The 23,757-nt window shown below is 55.4% G+C and overlaps 1 protein-coding gene across 1 annotated transcript in view; it reads left to right on the top strand.

The window, feature by feature from the left end:
- Positions 1–23,757, top strand: part of LOC124805400 (uncharacterized PE-PGRS family protein PE_PGRS54-like) — a 58,186-nt gene that overhangs the window by 17,558 nt on the left and 16,871 nt on the right. Inside the window, exons 2-3 of the mRNA XM_047265962.1 lie at positions 66–630; positions 6,822–15,114. Coding sequence (XP_047121918.1) covers positions 66–630; positions 6,822–15,114 — 8,858 coding nt within the window. The remainder of the gene's footprint in view (positions 1–65; positions 631–6,821; positions 15,115–23,757) is intronic.

Here is a 23,757-nt window from a genome sequence, read left to right on the forward strand (position 1 = left end):
AGGAGGAGAAGAAGCCGGCAAGGAGGAGAAGAAGCCGGCAAGGAGGAGAAGAAGCCGGCAAGGAGGAGAAGAAGCCGGCAAGGAGGAGAAGAAGCCGGCAAGGAGGAGAAGAAGCCGGCAAGGAGGAGAAGAAGCCGGCAAGGAGGAGAAGAAGCCGGCAAGGAGGAGAAGAAGCCGGCAAGGAGGAGAAGAAGCCGGCAAGGAGGAGAAGAAGCCGGCAAGGAGGAGAAGAAGCCGGCAAGGAGGAGAAGAAGCCGGCAAGGAGGAGAAGAAGCCGGCAAGGAGGAGAAGAAGCCGGCAAGGAGGAGAAGAAGCCGGCAAGGAGGAGAAGAAGCCGGCAAGGAGGAGAAGAAGCCGGCAAGGAGGAGAAGAAGCCGGCAAGGAGGAGAAGAAGCCGGCAAGGAGGAGAAGAAGCCGGCAAGGAGGAGAAGAAGCCGGCAAGGAGGAGAAGAAGCCGGCAAGGAGGAGAAGAAGCCGGCAAGGAGGAGAAGAAGCCGGCAAGGAGGAGAAGAAGCCGGCAAGGAGGAGAAGAAGCCGGCAAGGAGGAGAAGAAGCCGGCAAGGAGGAGAAGAAGCCGGCAAGGAGGAGAAGAAGCCGGCAAGGAGGAGAAGAAGCCGGCAAGGAGCATTGGTTGGTTGGTTGTTTGAGGTGTAATGGACCAAACAGCGAGGTCATCAGTCCCTTGTTTCAAATATACTCCATTCTGCTAACGAGACATCTCAGAAAAGTCAGAACAATAAAACGGAAAAAGGGGAAAAAGGGAAAAACGTAAAAGGGCAGTCACGTTGTCATTGGTAAAAACAAATGAGGGAAGTTGGCAAGAGAAACGAACCCAACACTATGCTGAAGCAGCATAGGCAAGACCACCTGTGACTTAAAAGGTACAACTGCTATAATGCAGAAAGTACGTATGGGAATAGAAAGACTAGCCAAGCCTTAAAAAGAAGTGGTAAAAACATAGTAAAAGGGGAAGAAAAGAGGATTCCAGTCAGGGAGGTGAATCTGGAATCTCTGAACACTGTTTGGGTTTCTCCCACTGTAGGCACTCACCGCCCTGCCCCAACACCAGAGAGAGATTAAAAACTTTAAAACTGAGAATAAAAACCACTCTCCCGGAGGAAACCAAGAACCAGAGAGACCATCCGCGAATCGTCAGCCAACATCAAAGGTAAAGTGTGAGGGAGTCTGTACTTAACACGCAGAGCTAAAAGAAGGGGGCATTCAACCAAAATGTGGGCCACTGACTGGAAGGCTCCACAACCACAAAGCGGGGGTGGCTCATCACGCAAAAGAAAACCATGGGTCAGCCTGGTATGGCCAATGCGGAGACGACACAGTGTAGTCGAGTCCTTTCGGGAGAGGCGAAAGGAAGAACGCCATGGGCCTGGTGTCACCTTAATTGCACGAAGTTTATTAGACAGTGGAGTAGCCTCCCAAGAACTGGCCCATGACTGTGCGAAGTGGGATTTGATGTGAATCCGTAAATCCGCTGCAGGAGGGGTTACGGAAAACGGGGGGTAAGTAACTGCTCCCCCAGCCAAACGATCAGCGAGCTCATTACCCGGGATACCCACATGGCCAGGGACCCAAAGGAAGTCAATTGAACAAGCAGCACGGTGAATATCAGCGAGATGGTCATGGATGGCAGAGACCAATGGATGGCGCGAAAAACACCGGTCAATAGCAAGAAGGCCGCTCATCGAGTCCGTACATAACAGAACGCGATTGTGTTGGGATCGTTTAATAAAGGTAAGGGCCCGGGAAATTGCCATCAATTCCGCAGTAAACACCCCACATGAGGGTGGCAGTAGATGATTTTCCGTTCCAACAAAGGACGTGAAGGCATACCCAACATGATCAGCAGATTTAGAGCCATCAGTGTAAAAAACAACAGCATCCCGAAACTCCCATAAAATTTGGCGGAAAAAGGAACGGAACACCACCGGGGGGGATGGAATCTTTCGGTCCGCGGCGGAGATCCATCCGAATTCGAGGCCGAGGAACTAACCAAGGAGGGGTGGAGGGGAGGGAGCGAGGAAGACAGGACAAAGAAGGAAGCTGAAAATGACGGTAAAGAGATGCAAGGCGCAGTCCAACCGGTAAACCCGCCCGAGGGCGGGAGTCGGGTGGGCGACGTCCATGGTCTGGGAACAGGATAGAATAGGAAGGGTGAGTGGGAGAAGAACGGATAGTGAGGGCATAAGACACCAGAAGATGGGACCGCCGAACAGAAAGGGGGGGGATCCCAGCTTCAACCAGGAGACTATCAACAGGGCTAGTAGGGAAGGCACCGGTGGCCAAACGGATACCACGATGGTGGACTGGATCCAGCACGTGCAGTGTGGAAGGAGCAGCTGAACCATAAACTTGACAACCATAGTCCAAACGAGACAGAACGAGAGCACGATAAAGACGGAGGAGGAGGGAACGGTCCGCACCCCACGAGGAGTGGGCAAGGAAGCGAAGGACATTGAGTTTACGGAAACATCCTACCTTCAGGAGTCTGATATGGGGCAGCCAAGTGAGCTTGTTGTCGAAAAGAAGACCCAGGAAACGAAACTGTGGGACCACAGGCAATCGTTGTGCGTCGAGATAGAGCTCTGGATCAGGGTGGACCGTAGTACGGCGACAGAAGTGGACCACCCGCGATTTTAAAGGAGAGAATTGAAACCCGTGTGAGTGGGTCCATGCAGAGGCACGCCGTATAGCCACCTGGAGCTGCCGTTCTGCAGATGCCATCGAGGAGGAACTAACCCAAATGCAGAAATCATCCACATACAGGGCAGGAGCGACCGAGGGACCGACAGAGGCGACAAGTCCATCGATAGCAATGAGGAAAAGAAGGACACTCAAGACAGAACCCTGTGGGATGCCCGTCTCCTGGGTCCGTGGAGAACTAAAAGCAGTACCAACTCGAACTCTGAATGACCGATGGAGCAGGAACTGGCGGATAAAAATCGGGAGTGGGCCCCGAAGACCCCACTGATGAAGGGTTAGTAAGATGTGATGGCGCCAGGCCGTGTCATAGGCCTTGCGAAGGTCAAAAAACACTGCAACCAAATGGCGGCGCTGGGAGAAAGCCTGCCGAACTGCGGATTCCAAGCGAAGTAAATGATCGATTGGAGATCGTCCCTCTCGAAAGCCACACTGGTAAGGGGACAATAGATCCCGAGATTCGAGGACCCAAGTGAGCCGACGGGCTACCATCCGTTCAAGTAACTTACAAACAACATTGGTCAAACTAATTGGCCGATAGCTGTCAACAGATAGAGGGTTCTTACCAGGCTTAAGGACAGGAACCACAATGCTATCCCTCCACTGAGAAGGGAAGTCACCCTGGAGCCAGATACGGTTAAACACCTGAAGGAGATGTTGCCGTTGTGGAGCACTGAGATGTTGAAGCAGTTGGTTATGAATGGAATCTGGGCCAGGGGCCGTATCATGAGAAGAAGATAGAGCAGAAAGAAATTCCCATTCAGTAAAAGGTTCGTTGTAAGATTCTGGCTTACAAGTGGTGAAACATAAGGTGAGAGCTTCAGCCTGCTGTTTTTGATGAAGGAAAGCAGCTGGATAGGAGGCTGACGCTGATGCCACTGCAAAATGGGTTGCAAGATGTTCTGCGAGAACTAATGGGTCCGTACAAATGCCATCTGGGAGGTGAAGGCCTGGGAGGGTGGACTGCCGATGGCAACCTTGGAGAGAGCGAAGTGTAGCCCATACCCGTGACAGAGGGACAGTGGAACCAAGGGAAGAAACGAATCGTTCCCAACATATCCGCTTGCTCTGTTTGATTAAATAACGGGCTTTAGCGCGAAGGCGTTTAAAGGTAGTAAGGCTGGCTACGGATGGGTGCCTCTTGAAGTGTTGCAAAGCTCGACGGCGATCACGGATGGCAATGGCAATGGCCGTACTCCACCACGGGACTTGCCGGCGACGAAATGGTCCAGATGAGCGCGGGACAGCAAGGTTAGCAGCGCGAACAATCGCGTCAGACACGTCACGTAGGACGTCATCAATACAACCCGACAAAGAGGGAGAAAACTCGACCTGTGCAGTGTATAGAGGCCAATCGGCGCGGTGGAAAGACCAACGAGGTAACCTGTCCATCGGGGAGCGGGAAGGGAGCGTGATAATCAACGGGAAATGGTCACTATCACAAAGGTCGTCGTGTGGCGACCAGTGTAATGAAGGGAGGAGAGAGGGAGAAGAAAGAGAAAGATCAATGGCAGAAAAGGTACCATGACCAGCACTAAAATGAGTAGGGGAGCCATCATTAAGAAGGCACAGGTCGTGGTCTGCAATAAATTGGTCTATAAGAAGACCTCGTCGAGATGGAAGAGCACTGCCCCACAAAGGATGATGAGCATTAAAATCCCCAAGGAGGAGGAAGTTGCTGAAGAAGGGTGGTTAAGGCAGCAGGTGTAAGTGTCCTGTCAGGAGGGAGATAAAGATTGCAAACTGTGACTGCAGGGTCTAAGTGGACCGTAACAGCAACCGCTTCCAATGTAGTTTGGAGAGGAATCCACGTGCTAGCAATGTCTGTACGGACCAACGTACAAACGCCACCAGAAGCCCGCAAGGGTCCGACCCGATTTCGACAGAAAACACGGAACCCACGGAGGGTCGGTGAGTGAGCATCAGTAAAATGAGATTCCTGGAGAACCACACAAGCTGCAGAGTAGAACGAAAGAAGGGATTTCAATTCCGGAAGGTGACGACAGTAGCCATTACAATTCCATTGGAGAACCACAGAATGATGGGTTAAATGAGGGCGGAACACGCTAAAACCAGTCATACCGCCGGGTCCCCACCCGTCACCGACAAGGAGGGGGCGACATCCATGAACGACAGGTCAGAATCCGGTTGTGAAGCCGGGGAAGGGACCTCCGGTGACACCAGAGGCACTTGTCCCGCGACTTATGTTTCTTCTTCTTTTCAGGCTGAGAACGAGGGGGGCTGTGTGGCATAAAGGAGCCAGCTGCAGCAATATCAGGAACAGAAAGAGACCGGGTGACCTGCGGGCCCACAGCCCGCGGCTCACGCGGTCGCCGCGCGGCAGCAGACCTTTGACCTGGAAGGTGCCGGGAAGGGGCATCTCTGGAGAGGCGCCCTTGACCGGCAGACGCCGAAGGAGTGGGACACTTCTCCGGCTGGGGAGGGGGAGCAGCGCCCAGAGGAGAAGGTGTGGGAGCCGCAGGGGAGGGGGGGAGGAGAGGGGTCCGGGATGGGGATAAGGAAGGGGGAGGAAGGGGTGAAGATGTAACCAAGGCGTAACTAGATGTCATGGACACAGGGTGCAGTCGTGCATTTTTCTTACGGGCCTCTGTGTAGCTTAAACGATCGAGGGACTTATACTCCTGTATCTTTTTTTCTTTCTTATATACTGGGCAATCTGGTGAACGTGGAGAATGACTACCATGACAATTTACACATACTGGAGGGGGAACACAGGGACTCCCCTCATGGAGTGGACGTCCACAGTCACCACAGAGAGGGTCCTGAGAACAGCGAGAAGACATGTGGCCAAAACGCAAGCACTTAAAACACCTCATAGGAGGTGGGATGTACGGCTTCACATCACAACGATACACCATAATCTTAACTTTCTCAGGAAGGGTATCCCCTTCAAAGGCCAGGATAAAGGCACCAGTATCAATACGATTATCTTTAGGACCCTTCTGAACACGCCGAACAAAGTGAACACCCCGCCGTCCGAGATTATCCCGAAGTTCCTCATCAGTTTGAAGGATGAGGTCCCTGTGAAAAATCACACCTTGTACCATATTTAGAGACTGGTGAGGGGTAATGGACACAGGAATTGTGCCAAGATGGGTACAGGCACAAAGGGCCGCAGATTGGGCAGCTGAAGCGGGTTTTATCAGCAACATACCCGACCGCATCTTGCTCAGGGAGTCCACTTCGCCGAACTTGTCTTCAATGTGTTTCACAAAGAATAAAGGCTTGACACTGGTGAAAGTATCCCCATCAGTCCTGGTGCAAACTAGATAACGGGGGAAAGGTTTTGCCCCTAGACGACGGGCCTGACCCTCTTCCCAGGGGGTAGCCATGGAAGGGAAGGCCGAAGGGGCAAGAGAAGCAGCACTTGAGGAATCAGTACCACGCAGAGAGACGGCCGCAGAAGAACGGCCAGAGTTTTGTACCCGTATGCGTTTCATCTGCATAGCGTCCGCCCTGATACCACCCACTCCGATCAGGGGCTCTCCTCACGGGCGCCACCCAGCCACAGCAAGGGCCGTCTGGCACGGCGGCCATTGCCGGGAGTTCCGATGCTCCAGGATGACGAGCAACCACTCCAAGGCATGCATGAGGATGTCACAGCTCAGGTATCAGAAGTGTAATCCCTGTGTGTTCAGGGGGCTCAACCAAAAGGGTACATAGCGACCCCACCACACGGGCTGGCTACCGTGCTGGCTATGCACCCTAGCATCAAACAACGACGTGAAAGAAAAGGTGGAATGTACTAGGAGGGCGCACGTCGGAGACACTAGGTAAGGTGCTCTTCCCCAAATGGCTCACACTACGGAGGAGAAATTTTGTAATGGAGGTCAAACCCCACAGGGGGACCAAGGAATGCCAAAAGGAGGAGACGATTACGCAACAAAGGCGGAGTGTAAAACCAACAGGACCAAGAGGATAGCGGGGCCAACATAAACAAGGACACCAATAGAGGGAGAGGAGAGGGCGAGGGGAAAGGAGCATGGAGGGGAAAGGAGGGGAAGGGAAAGGAAATGCAGCCCGGGAGAGAAAGAAGGCTGCAATGGCTCGGGGCCCCGTGCTCGCCATGCACGTATCCACAAAAGAGATGTGGACCCCCTGGGGGGGGCAAGGAGGAGGAGGAGGAGGAGGAGGAGGAGGAGGAGGAGGAGGAGGAAGAGGAGGAGGAAGAGGAGGAGGAAGAGGAGGAGGAGGAGGAAGAGGAGGAGGAAGAGGAGGAGGAAGAGGAGGAGGAGGAGGAAGAGGAGGAGGAGGAGGAGGAGGAGGAAGAGGAGGAGGAGGAAGAGGAGGAAGAGGAGGAGGAGGAGGAGGAGGAGGAGGAGGAGGAGGAGGAAGAGGAGGAGGAGGAGGAGGAGGAGGAGGAGGAGGAGGAGGAAGAGGAGGAGGAGGAGGAGGAGGAGGAGGAGGAGGAGGAGGAGGAGGAGGAGATGGCGGCAGGAGGAGGAGGAGGAGATGGCGGCAGGAGGAGGAGGAGGAGATGGCGGCAGGAGGAGGAGGAGGAGATGGCGGCAGGAGGAGGAGGAGGAGATGGCGGCAGGAGGAGGAGGAGGAGATGGCGGCAGGAGGAAGAGGAGGAGGAGGAGGAGGAGATGGCGGCAGGAGGAGGAGGAGGAGGAGATGGCGGCAGGAGGAGGAGGAGGAGGAGATGGCGGCAGGAGGAGGAGGAGGAGGAGATGGCGGCAGGAGGAAGAGGAGGAGATGGCGGCAGGAGGAAGAGGAGGAGATGGCGGCAGGAGGAAGAGGAGGAGATGGCGGCAGGAGGAAGAGGAGGAGATGGCGGCAGGAGGAAGAGGAGGAGATGGCGGCAGGAGGAAGAGGAGGAGATGGCGGCAGGAGGAAGAGGAGGAGATGGCGGCAGGAGGAAGAGGAGGAGATGGCGGCAGGAGGAAGAGGAGGAGATGGCGGCAGGAGGAAGAGGAGGAGATGGCGGCAGGAGGAAGAGGAGGAGATGGCGGCAGGAGGAAGAGGAGGAGATGGCGGCAGGAGGAAGAGGAGGAGATGGCGGCAGGAGGAAGAGGAGGAGATGGCGGCAGGAGGAAGAGGAGGAGATGGCGGCAGGAGGAAGAGGAGGAGATGGCGGCAGGAGGAAGAGGAGGAGATGGCGGCAGGAGGAAGAGGAGGAGATGGCGGCAGGAGGAAGAGGAGGAGATGGCGGCAGGAGGAAGAGGAGGAGATGGCGGCAGGAGGAAGAGGAGGAGATGGCGGCAGGAGGAAGAGGAGGAGATGGCGGCAGGAGGAAGAGGAGGAGATGGCGGCAGGAGGAAGAGGAGGAGATGGCGGCAGGAGGAAGAGGAGGAGATGGCGGCAGGAGGAGGAGATGGCGGCAGGAGGAGGAGATGGCGGCAGGAGGAGGAGATGGCGGCAGGAGGAGGAGATGGCGGCAGGAGGAGGAGATGGCGGCAGGAGGAGGAGATGGCGGCAGGAGGAGGAGATGGCGGCAGGAGGAGGAGATGGCGGCAGGAGGAGGAGATGGCGGCAGGAGGAGGAGATGGCGGCAGGAGGAGGAGATGGCGGCAGGAGGAGGAGATGGCGGCAGGAGGAGGAGATGGCGGCAGGAGGAGGAGATGGCGGCAGGAGGAGGAGATGGCGGCAGGAGGAGGAGATGGCGGCAGGAGGAGGAGATGGCGGCAGGAGGAGGAGATGGCGGCAGGAGGAGGAGATGGCGGCAGGAGGAGGAGATGGCGGCAGGAGGAGGAGATGGCGGCAGGAGGAGGAGATGGCGGCAGGAGGAGGAGATGGCGGCAGGAGGAGGAGATGGCGGCAGGAGGAGGAGATGGCGGCAGGAGGAGGAGATGGCGGCAGGAGGAGGAGATGGCGGCAGGAGGAGGAGATGGCGGCAGGAGGAGGAGATGGCGGCAGGAGGAGGAGATGGCGGCAGGAGGAGGAGATGGCGGCAGGAGGAGGAGATGGCGGCAGGAGGAGGAGATGGCGGCAGGAGGAGGAGATGGCGGCAGGAGGAGGAGATGGCGGCAGGAGGAGGAGATGGCGGCAGGAGGAGGAGATGGCGGCAGGAGGAGGAGATGGCGGCAGGAGGAGGAGATGGCGGCAGGAGGAGGAGATGGCGGCAGGAGGAGGAGATGGCGGCAGGAGGAGGAGATGGCGGCAGGAGGAGGAGATGGCGGCAGGAGGAGGAGATGGCGGCAGGAGGAGGAGATGGCGGCAGGAGGAGGAGATGGCGGCAGGAGGAGGAGATGGCGGCAGGAGGAGGAGATGGCGGCAGGAGGAGGAGATGGCGGCAGGAGGAGGAGATGGCGGCAGGAGGAGGAGATGGCGGCAGGAGGAGGAGATGGCGGCAGGAGGAGGAGATGGCGGCAGGAGGAGGAGATGGCGGCAGGAGGAGGAGATGGCGGCAGGAGGAGGAGATGGCGGCAGGAGGAGGAGATGGCGGCAGGAGGAGGAGATGGCGGCAGGAGGAGGAGATGGCGGCAGGAGGAGGAGATGGCGGCAGGAGGAGGAGATGGCGGCAGGAGGAGGAGATGGCGGCAGGAGGAGGAGATGGCGGCAGGAGGAGGAGATGGCGGCAGGAGGAGGAGATGGCGGCAGGAGGAGGAGATGGCGGCAGGAGGAGGAGATGGCGGCAGGAGGAGGAGATGGCGGCAGGAGGAGGAGATGGCGGCAGGAGGAGGAGATGGCGGCAGGAGGAGGAGATGGCGGCAGGAGGAGGAGATGGCGGCAGGAGGAGGAGATGGCGGCAGGAGGAGGAGATGGCGGCAGGAGGAGGAGATGGCGGCAGGAGGAGGAGATGGCGGCAGGAGGAGGAGATGGCGGCAGGAGGAGGAGATGGCGGCAGGAGGAGGAGATGGCGGCAGGAGGAGGAGATGGCGGCAGGAGGAGGAGATGGCGGCAGGAGGAGGAGATGGCGGCAGGAGGAGGAGATGGCGGCAGGAGGAGGAGATGGCGGCAGGAGGAGGAGATGGCGGCAGGAGGAGGAGATGGCGGCAGGAGGAGGAGATGGCGGCAGGAGGAGGAGATGGCGGCAGGAGGAGGAGATGGCGGCAGGAGGAGGAGATGGCGGCAGGAGGAGGAGATGGCGGCAGGAGGAGGAGATGGCGGCAGGAGGAGGAGATGGCGGCAGGAGGAGGAGATGGCGGCAGGAGGAGGAGATGGCGGCAGGAGGAGGAGATGGCGGCAGGAGGAGGAGATGGCGGCAGGAGGAGGAGATGGCGGCAGGAGGAGGAGATGGCGGCAGGAGGAGGAGATGGCGGCAGGAGGAGGAGATGGCGGCAGGAGGAGGAGATGGCGGCAGGAGGAGGAGATGGCGGCAGGAGGAGGAGATGGCGGCAGGAGGAGGAGATGGCGGCAGGAGGAGGAGATGGCGGCAGGAGGAGGAGATGGCGGCAGGAGGAGGAGATGGCGGCAGGAGGAGGAGATGGCGGCAGGAGGAGGAGATGGCGGCAGGAGGAGGAGATGGCGGCAGGAGGAGGAGATGGCGGCAGGAGGAGGAGATGGCGGCAGGAGGAGGAGATGGCGGCAGGAGGAGGAGATGGCGGCAGGAGGAGGAGATGGCGGCAGGAGGAGGAGATGGCGGCAGGAGGAGGAGATGGCGGCAGGAGGAGGAGATGGCGGCAGGAGGAGGAGATGGCGGCAGGAGGAGGAGATGGCGGCAGGAGGAGGAGATGGCGGCAGGAGGAGGAGATGGCGGCAGGAGGAGGAGATGGCGGCAGGAGGAGGAGATGGCGGCAGGAGGAGGAGATGGCGGCAGGAGGAGGAGATGGCGGCAGGAGGAGGAGATGGCGGCAGGAGGAGGAGATGGCGGCAGGAGGAGGAGATGGCGGCAGGAGGAGGAGATGGCGGCAGGAGGAGGAGATGGCGGCAGGAGGAGGAGATGGCGGCAGGAGGAGGAGATGGCGGCAGGAGGAGGAGATGGCGGCAGGAGGAGGAGATGGCGGCAGGAGGAGGAGATGGCGGCAGGAGGAGGAGATGGCGGCAGGAGGAGGAGATGGCGGCAGGAGGAGGAGATGGCGGCAGGAGGAGGAGATGGCGGCAGGAGGAGGAGATGGCGGCAGGAGGAGGAGATGGCGGCAGGAGGAGGAGATGGCGGCAGGAGGAGGAGATGGCGGCAGGAGGAGGAGATGGCGGCAGGAGGAGGAGATGGCGGCAGGAGGAGGAGATGGCGGCAGGAGGAGGAGATGGCGGCAGGAGGAGGAGATGGCGGCAGGAGGAGGAGATGGCGGCAGGAGGAGGAGATGGCGGCAGGAGGAGGAGATGGCGGCAGGAGGAGGAGATGGCGGCAGGAGGAGGAGATGGCGGCAGGAGGAGGAGATGGCGGCAGGAGGAGGAGATGGCGGCAGGAGGAGGAGATGGCGGCAGGAGGAGGAGATGGCGGCAGGAGGAGGAGATGGCGGCAGGAGGAGGAGATGGCGGCAGGAGGAGGAGATGGCGGCAGGAGGAGGAGATGGCGGCAGGAGGAGGAGATGGCGGCAGGAGGAGGAGATGGCGGCAGGAGGAGGAGATGGCGGCAGGAGGAGGAGATGGCGGCAGGAGGAGGAGATGGCGGCAGGAGGAGGAGATGGCGGCAGGAGGAGGAGATGGCGGCAGGAGGAGGAGATGGCGGCAGGAGGAGGAGATGGCGGCAGGAGGAGGAGATGGCGGCAGGAGGAGGAGATGGCGGCAGGAGGAGGAGATGGCGGCAGGAGGAGGAGATGGCGGCAGGAGGAGGAGATGGCGGCAGGAGGAGGAGATGGCGGCAGGAGGAGGAGATGGCGGCAGGAGGAGGAGATGGCGGCAGGAGGAGGAGATGGCGGCAGGAGGAGGAGATGGCGGCAGGAGGAGGAGATGGCGGCAGGAGGAGGAGATGGCGGCAGGAGGAGGAGATGGCGGCAGGAGGAGGAGATGGCGGCAGGAGGAGGAGATGGCGGCAGGAGGAGGAGATGGCGGCAGGAGGAGGAGATGGCGGCAGGAGGAGGAGATGGCGGCAGGAGGAGGAGATGGCGGCAGGAGGAGGAGATGGCGGCAGGAGGAGGAGATGGCGGCAGGAGGAGGAGATGGCGGCAGGAGGAGGAGATGGCGGCAGGAGGAGGAGATGGCGGCAGGAGGAGGAGATGGCGGCAGGAGGAGGAGATGGCGGCAGGAGGAGGAGATGGCGGCAGGAGGAGGAGATGGCGGCAGGAGGAGGAGATGGCGGCAGGAGGAGGAGATGGCGGCAGGAGGAGGAGATGGCGGCAGGAGGAGGAGATGGCGGCAGGAGGAGGAGATGGCGGCAGGAGGAGGAGATGGCGGCAGGAGGAGGAGATGGCGGCAGGAGGAGGAGATGGCGGCAGGAGGAGGAGATGGCGGCAGGAGGAGGAGATGGCGGCAGGAGGAGGAGATGGCGGCAGGAGGAGGAGATGGCGGCAGGAGGAGGAGATGGCGGCAGGAGGAGGAGATGGCGGCAGGAGGAGGAGATGGCGGCAGGAGGAGGAGATGGCGGCAGGAGGAGGAGATGGCGGCAGGAGGAGGAGATGGCGGCAGGAGGAGGAGATGGCGGCAGGAGGAGGAGATGGCGGCAGGAGGAGGAGATGGCGGCAGGAGGAGGAGATGGCGGCAGGAGGAGGAGATGGCGGCAGGAGGAGGAGATGGCGGCAGGAGGAGGAGATGGCGGCAGGAGGAGGAGATGGCGGCAGGAGGAGGAGATGGCGGCAGGAGGAGGAGATGGCGGCAGGAGGAGGAGATGGCGGCAGGAGGAGGAGATGGCGGCAGGAGGAGGAGATGGCGGCAGGAGGAGGAGATGGCGGCAGGAGGAGGAGATGGCGGCAGGAGGAGGAGATGGCGGCAGGAGGAGGAGATGGCGGCAGGAGGAGGAGATGGCGGCAGGAGGAGGAGATGGCGGCAGGAGGAGGAGATGGCGGCAGGAGGAGGAGATGGCGGCAGGAGGAGGAGATGGCGGCAGGAGGAGGAGATGGCGGCAGGAGGAGGAGATGGCGGCAGGAGGAGGAGATGGCGGCAGGAGGAGGAGATGGCGGCAGGAGGAGGAGATGGCGGCAGGAGGAGGAGATGGCGGCAGGAGGAGGAGATGGCGGCAGGAGGAGGAGATGGCGGCAGGAGGAGGAGATGGCGGCAGGAGGAGGAGATGGCGGCAGGAGGAGGAGATGGCGGCAGGAGGAGGAGATGGCGGCAGGAGGAGGAGATGGCGGCAGGAGGAGGAGATGGCGGCAGGAGGAGGAGATGGCGGCAGGAGGAGGAGATGGCGGCAGGAGGAGGAGATGGCGGCAGGAGGAGGAGATGGCGGCAGGAGGAGGAGATGGCGGCAGGAGGAGGAGATGGCGGCAGGAGGAGGAGATGGCGGCAGGAGGAGGAGATGGCGGCAGGAGGAGGAGATGGCGGCAGGAGGAGGAGATGGCGGCAGGAGGAGGAGATGGCGGCAGGAGGAGGAGATGGCGGCAGGAGGAGGAGATGGCGGCAGGAGGAGGAGATGGCGGCAGGAGGAGGAGATGGCGGCAGGAGGAGGAGATGGCGGCAGGAGGAGGAGATGGCGGCAGGAGGAGGAGATGGCGGCAGGAGGAGGAGATGGCGGCAGGAGGAGGAGATGGCGGCAGGAGGAGGAGATGGCGGCAGGAGGAGGAGATGGCGGCAGGAGGAGGAGATGGCGGCAGGAGGAGGAGATGGCGGCAGGAGGAGGAGATGGCGGCAGGAGGAGGAGATGGCGGCAGGAGGAGGAGATGGCGGCAGGAGGAGGAGATGGCGGCAGGAGGAGGAGATGGCGGCAGGAGGAGGAGATGGCGGCAGGAGGAGGAGATGGCGGCAGGAGGAGGAGATGGCGGCAGGAGGAGGAGATGGCGGCAGGAGGAGGAGATGGCGGCAGGAGGAGGAGATGGCGGCAGGAGGAGGAGATGGCGGCAGGAGGAGGAGATGGCGGCAGGAGGAGGAGATGGCGGCAGGAGGAGGAGATGGCGGCAGGAGGAGGAGATGGCGGCAGGAGGAGGAGATGGCGGCAGGAGGAGGAGATGGCGGCAGGAGGAGGAGATGGCGGCAGGAGGAGGAGATGGCGGCAGGAGGAGGAGATGGCGGCAGGAGGAGGAGATGGCGGCAGGAGGAGGAGATGGCGGCAGGAGGAGGAGATGGCGGCAGGAGGAGGAGATGGCGGCAGGAGGAGGAGATGGCGGCAGGAGGAGGAGATGGCGGCAGGAGGAGGAGATGGCGGCAGGAGGAGGAGATGGCGGCAGGAGGAGGAGATGGCGGCAGGAGGAGGAGATGGCGGCAGGAGGAGGAGATGGCGGCAGGAGGAGGAGATGGCGGCAGGAGGAGGAGATGGCGGCAGGAGGAGGAGATGGCGGCAGGAGGAGGAGATGGCGGCAGGAGGAGGAGATGGCGGCAGGAGGAGGAGATGGCGGCAGGAGGAGGAGATGGCGGCAGGAGGAGGAGATGGCGGCAGGAGGAGGAGATGGCGGCAGGAGGAGGAGAAGGCGGCAGGAGGAGGAGAAGGCGGCAGGAGGAGGAGAAGGCGGCAGGAGGAGGAGAAGGCGGCAGGAGGAGGAGAAGGCGGCAGGAGGAGGAGAAGGCGGCAGGAGGAGGAGAAGGCGGCAGGAGGAGGAGAAGGCGGCAGGAGGAGGAGAAGGCGGCAGGAGGAGGAGAAGGCGGCAGGAGGAGGAGAAGGCGGCAGGAGGAGGAGAAGGCGGCAGGAGGAGGAGAAGGCGGCAGGAGGAGGAGAAGGCGGCAGGAGGAGGAGAAGGCGGCAGGAGGAGGAGAAGGCGGCAGGAGGAGGAGAAGGCGGCAGGAGGAGGAGAAGGCGGCAGGAGGAGGAGAAGGCGGCAGGAGGAGGAGAAGGCGGCAGGAGGAGGAGAAGGCGGCAGGAGGAGGAGAAGGCGGCAGGAGGAGGAGAGGGCGGCAGGAGGAGGAGAGGGCGGCAGGAGGAGGAGAGGGCGGCAGGAGGAGGAGAGGGCGGCAGGAGGAGGAGAAGGCGGCAGGAGGAGGAGAAGGCGGCAGGAGGAGGAGAAGGCGGCAGGAGGAGGAGAAGGCGGCAGGAGGAGGAGAAGGCGGCAGGAGGAGGAGAAGGCGGCAGGAGGAGGAGAAGGCGGCAGGAGGAGGAGAAGGCGGCAGGAGGAGGAGAAGGCAAGGAGGAGGAGAAGGCAAGGAGGAGGAGAAGGCAAGGAGAAGAAGAAGGCAAGGAGGAGGAGAAGGCAAGGAGAAGAAGAAGGCAAGGAGAAGAAGAAGGCAAGGAGAAGAAGAAGGCAAGGAGAAGAAGAAGGCAAGGAGAAGAAGAAGGCAAGGAGAAGAAGAAGGCAAGGAGAAGAAGAAGGCAAGGAGAAGAAGAAGGCAAGGAGAAGAAGAAGGCAAGGAGAAGAAGAAGGCAAGGAGAAGAAGAAGGCAAGGAGAAGAAGAAGGCAAGGAGAAGAAGAAGGCAAGGAGAAGAAGAAGGCAAGGAGAAGAAGAAGGCAAGGAGAAGAAGAAGGCAATTAAAGAGTAAGGAAGACAGTGAGATGGAGAAGAACAAAGAAAGGAACCAACCAAAGGAAGGAAGAAAGAAACGAGAAGTGAAAAACCAAAAAGACCACGAGTATAGGTCGTTGAACCGTCCGTCTCCGGACGCAGGCGCTAACTACCCCCTTGAGGGGGATGGACTCCTTTTAGTCGCCTCTTACGACAGGCCGGAATACGTCGGGCCTATTCTAACCCCCAGACCCGCAGGGAGGATGTTTAAAATTGAAATACCATCATGTGATGCTGGTTGACAAGAATGCGAACCCATCACCTAATCGGATTGTTGAATAAATACGTAAAATCAGAATGTAGAAATCACAGTTTGTCAACAGTAGTGCGGTTGGAACCTTAAATGACGACTGAAGTTGTATTGCTTGACCGGGATTCGAACCCGGCGCCTACCGCCGACATTGTCTAACCAGGGACAGACGAGAAATGTACAATGTTGGTCCACCATTAGCGAAATGTGCGCACGTTTAACTAGAAGTAAGGCGACGCAAATGTCTATGCTGATAGAGTCGAACGCCACACACATGGTTATGAAGACACGTTAATAATCAAATTTTTATTCAGTATTAGCTAGGAGTAGCATGTTTAGTTGCAAACCTTAAGGCATTTCTCATCCCTAGTAACGTGTTGCCTAATATTTGCGATATCATGGTGTTAATTTACAAGTGGATTACTGCCGTACGACGGCCGCGGTGGTCTAGCGGTTCTAGGCACTACAGTCTGGAACCGAGCGACCGCTACGGTCGCAGGTTCGAATCCTGCCTCGGGCATGGATGTGTGTGATGTTCTTAGGTTGGTTAGGTTTAAGTAGTTCTAAGTTCTAGGCGACTGATGACCTCAGAAGTTAAGTCGCGTAGTGATCAGAGCCAATTGAACCATTACTGCCGTATAGAGCAATGTTCTCTAGTAGTCGTGTATCACTGAGATGTAAATGAAGTGCCTCAGCAGAATGTAATTTCCGTCGTGCAGCACGTATTGTTTCAGACACATTGAGTACATGTTACAAGAGCACGAAACTTGAATTATATACTACCTATATACTATTATTTGGAGAAGCTGCCGCCAAACCTCTTTACTTTTTACATTCCGTTTAGTTGTCGTGGTTGAATACACGTTTTCTTAAGGCTACATCTAATGCAGAGCGCTTACAAGAAAGAACAGTTTCCTGCGTCATGCTATTGCTAGCTAGGTGAAATATTTTGTGGTAGCTATGTTTCAAATGAATTTATTTTTGAACGTATAGTTCGTCAAATATTTGAATGAATCGTCAATTGTAGGTGTGCCTGCACATGTTATAGCATAATAGCTGTAGCTGCGTTAGTTTGTACTACAGACTTGGGTAGGTTAGGTGTAACTTTTGATCCTTCAAGGCGTGATCGTGGCCCTGCGGCCCGGGTCTGTACTAGCCGCGGCTCGCGAGCTACGGGCCAGCCAGTCTGGCCGAGGCGAGACGGAAGTGAGCGATCTGGCGGTGGCGTTGGTGGGCCAACAGCCCGGGACGAGCGAGCACTGCTGCGCCGCATGCCTCTGCCTCTGCCGCTCCGTTTGACGTAAATATGTTTACCTCTTCTCCTGGCACAAGTATAAGAGCGGCAAGCAGGAATACACATCAGGAGGCTGCAGAGCAGCGTAATAATCTGCTGCCAGCCCGCCCTCTTCTTAGGGAATTGAAATACAATAAAGGAAAAAAATACACTACAGGCTGTCTGCGGTAATGGTTTACTGGGAGAGGTCTATTCGAGATATAGTAGTCGCTCTCATTGAAGGATGATGTTCCATCAGAGAAGCTGATAGACTGTATGGCGTACCACATACCACTGCAACGAGATGGTGGAGGAACTGCCTTGAAAGAGGCACCACCATCAGGGCTCCTGGCTCAGGCAGGAAGAGAGTGAGCTGACAGCAGGAAGACGGGGACCTGCTGTCTAGGAGCAAAGAAAATCCCTTTCTCAACGCGAAGCAGTTGCGCGGGAGACGAACTTCCCCGGCTCCAGTGACACGATTCGCCGAAGGCTGAGGGACGCTGGACTTCATGCACGACGATCCGCAGTGAAACAAGAGCTCAGCGAAGACAACGTTTTATACCGGCTAGCATTTGCGGAGTTCCATCTGAGAGCCTCGTTGGACAACGTCGTTTTCACTGATGAGAAGGTGTTTTCCACCAGTAACGATGGTCCACGAATCGTTTACAGGCCGCAAGGGACTCACCATCGACGCGAATATGTGAACACGACGAGAAGAAGTGGCTGGCTATTTGTTACCTGCTGGGGTTGGATTTCTGCGAGAGGGGCGGGAATTCTTCACAGGATAGAAGGAACTCTAGACAGCGTGCAGTATGCCCACATATTGGAAAATGTGATGCTTCCGTCAGTGCGAATGCTGTACGCAGAAGGGGACGTCACATTGTAAGAGGACCATTCTCCCATTCAGAAGTCTGCATTTGTTCAGCAGCGGCTCTCCACGATTGACGTCAACGTCATGGACTGGCAGCCACGGGCGGCTGATATGAACCCCATGGAAAAATTGCCACGAAACCAACCAACTACTGTGGACGCTCTTTGGGACTGCGTCCTGGAAACCTTGGAAGAAGTTGCTTCTTCAGGCTGTTACGTCCGATGGCTTATACATTCTATGCCAAGACGCATGATAGAAGTACAAAATAATGAAGGATTCTGGATAAAGTATTAGTCCTTAAAATGTTTTGTTATGTGTTCTTTTTCGTCAGTTTTCCTCATTGGGAGCTAATGGAAGACCACATGGCAACTCAAAGGAAAACTAATCCACATTGTATCTTTTCTGTTTTCTTTTGAATATACAGTTTGTTAAATATTCTGTTTTGATTTCATTTATACACTATCTAGATACTTACAAACTAATCAGCGTAGACGGACTGTCGCAGTAGTTTTTGTTATTTCAAATACCTCTCTTCCCCTCTACCCATGAATACACCCTGCGTCCTCCACACAATACGCAAACGATTTCATATTATGTTTACTCGTTGTTAATATCTCCTCTATTCTCTCTCACACTCACTCTCTCTCCGACACAATCGCCGCAAGTTCCCTTCTATTCCATTCCCCAAAACTTTATAAACAAATCTAGCTGTTTCCATTGACGCTACATTCTCTCTTTTAATTGCTGCTGTCTTTGCTCTCTATCTTTCCCCTCAACACCTAAGAAACCGTATTCTTTGATCTCCCCTTCCCTATAACCCATTCTCCTTTCTGCAAATAGTCCTTCCTTATCTCTCGGTCCCAAGATAAAACGAACTGTGGCACACACCTACGTAAGCAATACTTTGCAAGCATTTCACGTTTATATTTTGCACTTCAGCACTTATATCGATTCCCAGATCCCTCCCTCCTTCCTGTTACCCGTCCCTTGACATCTGCATCTCATCTAAATGAATACTCTTCAATTAATAATTATGTGCTTCGCAGTGGATTCTGTGGTTTGGTGGATTAATCTAGTATTGATGAGTAAAACGTGTAGGCTCACATCTCACGTCAGGCGTAGATTTTTAACACACACACACACACAAGTAACTCTCTTGCACCCCTAGTAACACCGAGTGCAGAACGCCAGTAAGCTCTGTAGTTCAATACCCGCAGTAAAGATAACATCCCTTCGCTGCCGACTGGGGCAGAGCGGCATTCGTTTGCCTTCCGGGGTTTCTCAGTCTGTCAAAGCTCAGAGACTGTCACCAACAAGCCGTCGTAAACTAGGAAACTTATTTAATTTAATGAACCAAAGGCTACGTAAGTTCAGAAGGCTCTTACTGTAGCACACAATTTTCAACCTCTCCATTTCAGACAGACTGGGATTCACTGTGTTCCCCAAGATTGCAAACTCTTGTAGGCCTCCTCGAAAATAGTTGCATTTTCACCGTCTCTTCGTGCGTTGTCAGCTGTAACGTGTTCGTTTCAACTCACTGCCACATGATGAGCTTTTTATCACAACATTACAAGATCAAACGTTTTCTTACATCTTTTCAAGTTCAAACATTTCTCTCCATCTTACTGGCGAAAACGGATTTGGGTTTGACGTTGTGATCACCAACGACGATATGTTGTTGATTCAACTTCTAGCCAGCAGAGTATTTTCCATCACATCATTGAAAGTACAAACATGCCACTCCTAGCTATTATTGGAAAAGAATTTGATAGTTAAAGTGTCTCCATGACCACGTGTGCGGGGTTTGAATTCCATTCAGCACAGAACTTTTCGTCGCCTGATGTCTAGCTAAACATGCGCACATCTCGCTACTGGTGAACCAACAATGGTTATTTATCGTCTGTTCCTGGCTAGAAAACGACGGCGCTAGATGCTGGGTTCGAATCCCAGTCAGGCAAAAACAATTCTATCGCCATTTAAGGTTCCAAAATCTCGCTATTGGTGAAAACAATTGATATTTATATATACGGGAATCGGCAACGCGCCGCGAGTAATGAGTATAATGGGCGGGGGCACTACGAATGTAGTGCGGGGCAATACGTTGAGAATGTGGGTTTCGCGGGAGGCGTACCCGAGACAAATCCCTGCAGTCGCGCTATAATCCGTGTCCTCGGTGGCTCTGATGGATAGAGCGTCTGCCATGTAAGCAGGAGATCCCGGGTTCGAGCCCCGTTCAGGGCAGACATTTTCATCTGTCCCCGTTGACGTATGTCAACGCCTGTATGCAGCTAAGGGTGTTCATTTCATTGTAATTTGATATTTAACTTCAGATTGTTAACGAAGTACGTAAAATCAGATTAGGTGCTGGGTTCGCATCCCTGTCAAGCTTAACATGATGGCGTTTCAATTTTAAACACGAGCATACCTTGTTCCTTGTGAATGACACCATATTAAACGTTGTTGGGGGTACTTTCCAGGAAGGTAACTTATGACAGGATTCCTAGTTCAGTACAAACACTTCCGTCATTTATTTTCAGGATCTGAATTGATAACTGATACTGGTGCAAACGTCTATACTTCACGTCTCTTTATGCCTAGTGATCGGGTCTCAATAAGGCACAAACAAAGCTTAGCTTAGTTAGCAATGGCTATAGGTGCTGGGTTAGAATCCAGTTCCAGAACGACGACATTGGTAATGTCATTTAAAGTTCAAATTTGTATACACGTAGCTGTTGATGTGTTATAAGAACAATTATATTACTGGTGATTCGCTGTTAATGTTGAGATTTCCGTAGAGTGCTTGTTGCCGTTAATCGCGGTTTTTTTACTGGTTCGTCCAATATCCAGTTTGCAGAGACACTCGCCGTTGAGCGACGTTCAGCACGTGTATGGAAAACCTTTTCGAGAGCGAAAAACTTTTTTCCAATTGCCGTACAGCTTTGTAGCTCCATATACTGTCTCATATATTTAATTTTGACTAAGGATTACTGTACGACATATGTAAAATAATCAGTTTTCTCAGAACTTTTGGAATGTCACTTCTAGCAATTAAGGTTAGTTTATGAGTGTTACGGGGTGTCTCATCGCTAAGAACATGTTTTCTATTATGTTTTGTATGACGACCTTTGACTACACACTATGGGTACCGCAAGAGACTATGAGAGACCAAAGGACTGTACCCCACAGGGTTTTGGTGTTTAGAGGACCTGCAACACTGCTACGTTATGTACACTTGACAGCAGAAATGTGGGTCACTGCCGAATACAACCAACATATTTCTTTGAGTGGATCTTTTGACGCCCTTCAAAAGACTGCCCGACTTCAAGAACTTTGGCCCACCTTAGAGCATCACAGTATTGCATATTTTCATTAGGTCGTAACTTCGCTAGACTTGCTGTCATTGGAGGACGAGCAAGAAGATACATATCGAGTGTCGGTGAAGTCTGCAGGCCATAGTTCCGCGTCATGGATATCAGGTTGGAGGCGGCGCGTGATTTAGACGCGACTGATGCTGCTGGTGGAGCGGCTAGTTTGTGTGTGTGTGTGTGTGTGTGTGTGTGTGTGTGTGTGTGTGTGTGTGTGTGTGTGTGTGTGTGTTCGCGCGCACGCATACATCTTCATTATTAATTGTAATCGGCCTTCGATGTATTTAAAGATTATCGATATCGCAATTTATCGACGGAAAAGTAATCACGCTAAGGCCTATATAAAAGAAAAGCTGCATATTCTTAATGTACTGGCAATATCCCAGCTGTGTAAGTATTTATTTATTATTAGGTATTCTGTACATCAAGCTAGCAGCCTGCTTAACCCTCTTACAGTAAGAATTTAAAGAAAAAAGATGCACATTCACGCTCTTACGAACCAGTTCTAGCATAGCATAACATAGAACCGCTGATACCTTCGTAATAGCAAGTCCTATGCGGTCATGTCGAGTGACGCCGGGTAAGTATTAGCTACTGCTTGCCTCCAAGCTGTGTGTGAACGTCATGTACGCCATGGGTCCGCCTGATCGCTGTAATCAGGGACTCCATTGTGAATCGGAGTAACGTCTGCCAAGTCTGTTTTAGATTTGCTGCACATTACGGGCAACAACGGCCGCTACTAGGAGATCTGGCCGTTACGTCATAATCACCACTCACGGAGTTCAACTCCACAGTCTGATCATGTCGCTGTTCCGAAGATCTGGAGGTCTTTCTGTTCCAGTAGGATGAGGACAACAGCGTTCCTGACACTCCAAGGCTACACGGAAATCGTCAGCGATGTACGAAGTTCGACGTAAGGGTTGAGCGCGAGGAAACAGTGTACTTAGAAAGTCGGCGTTACTCTCTGGCTGTACCGCGACGCCGCGGCAGGGCCAGGGGGCCACCACAAGCGGGGAACCGCCAGTGCAGCAGCCGGCTGGAATAAAGTGTGCGGTGTCAGCTGCCGTGAGCGGAGTGAAGGCTGCTTACGACGCGATTCCTCAGCGAGCACTGACAGACGAGGCCAACCACTAGCCAAGACGCTACCTATATGTTATGGAAATAAAAGAAGTAATTCTGTATATTCTTCCATTGCGCCTGTGACAGAACCAGCTTTACTTATGCCGTCCAAATAGTGGCCTCCTCCACGCTCTCTCTCGTACCGAGAAAACACTAGTCTGATTATATGCAGCAGCTTTTATTTCACAGTTTTGGTGACCTCTGTTTGCACTGTCATATGTCCATCTCCATATCTGAATCCTCTTTATAAGCCGCGTCGTCTTTTACCCCAGTACTAAAGCAGCTGTCAGCACCACCGAGCTGGCCGATTTTCATATTCGTTATTGCTCAGCGACGGTTCCTCGTCCGACATTTTGAGTGCATTGTGGCCTGAACTATTTGGTTCTCTTTTGCTTTAGGCTGCAAAAAACTGGGGCCATAGGCGCCGAAGTCAAAACTACTTGGGACTGACGCATAGTCGTTCTTGACTGTCTTTATAGAACACAAAGTAATAGAAGACAGCTGAAAACAGGCAAGTGGAGAAAGGGCTAAGAAGACACCATACAGAAATGTAGGCCCAAAACTAAAAATTAAATGGCCTTCGCCATATTACTCTGGCGGATAAAACGTAAAAGGCGGTCGACAGCCCGCGCGTCATTTGATAAACCGGATGATAACTCACACGGCAAACCCAAGCGGGAACGTAGACGGTTAATAAGCGGGCGGTCCGTCAGGAAGTGGCGGACAGTGAAAACTTGGGCGCAGTGTGTACAAAAAGGTGGGGGTGGCGCCACTTATCAAATGACGATGGCTAAAAAGGCAGTGCCCAATATTCAGCCTACTTAAAATGACCTCTTCCCGGTGGGATTTCGGGAGGAGGTCATCCAAGCCACTGGGCGAGGCTCAATGGCGATGCCAAAGGGACACCACCTCCTGACGGAGAGCAACACAGAGATCATCGGAGGGAGTATAGGAACTCATGGCCTGAGGTATGGATGAGCAAGTGACAGTGTAACAGGTCCAGGGAAACAGTGATGGGCGGTGTACAGCGCACATAGACTTTGAAGAGCGCAGGGCGAGTCTGAGCAGACGACACAATGGAAAATGCTGTCGCCGCATGTTCTCCATAGCCTGATACAAAGCGAAGAGCTCGGCTGGAAATACTGAGGAGTGTGGTGGAAGCCAGTATCGACAGACATAGGTGCCAATGACGAAGGCACACCCCACCCTACTGGCAGTCCAAGAGTTATTAGTGTATACAAAGTTACTATACTGAAATGCCATGCTAAGTCGTGAAACTTAAGGCGATAGACCGAGGCTGGGGTAGTGTCCTTAGGAAGCGAGTGAACACCAAAGTTAACATGGGCTGCTTCACACGACCTGCAACTTCCCCAGTGGGTGCGAACCCTTCACCACCTTGGCTTCGTGAAGTTAAGCCGCCGTAGCAAGTTGAGAAAGCGGACTCCAGGAGGTAACAGAGGAGGGATGCGCCCATACTGGCGATCAGAGGAATCATAGACGAAGGAAGCATACGATGGGTGTCCACGCATGGCAGACAAACGGCATGCATACCTACTGAGGAGAAAGTCACAGCTGCAGGACAGTGGTAGTCCAGCAGCTTCATCATACAGACACTCAACCAGGATAGTGTGAAAGGCGTCCATTGACAAACGGATACCACGATGGTGGATAGTATTGAGACGCGTAAGAGGGATGGACATGAAGATGCATAAACAAAGTCCGTTTCGAAAGGACAAGG

Source organism: Schistocerca piceifrons, chromosome 7, assembly GCF_021461385.2.
Source record: "Schistocerca piceifrons isolate TAMUIC-IGC-003096 chromosome 7, iqSchPice1.1, whole genome shotgun sequence".
NCBI lineage: Eukaryota > Metazoa > Arthropoda > Insecta > Orthoptera > Acrididae > Schistocerca > Schistocerca piceifrons.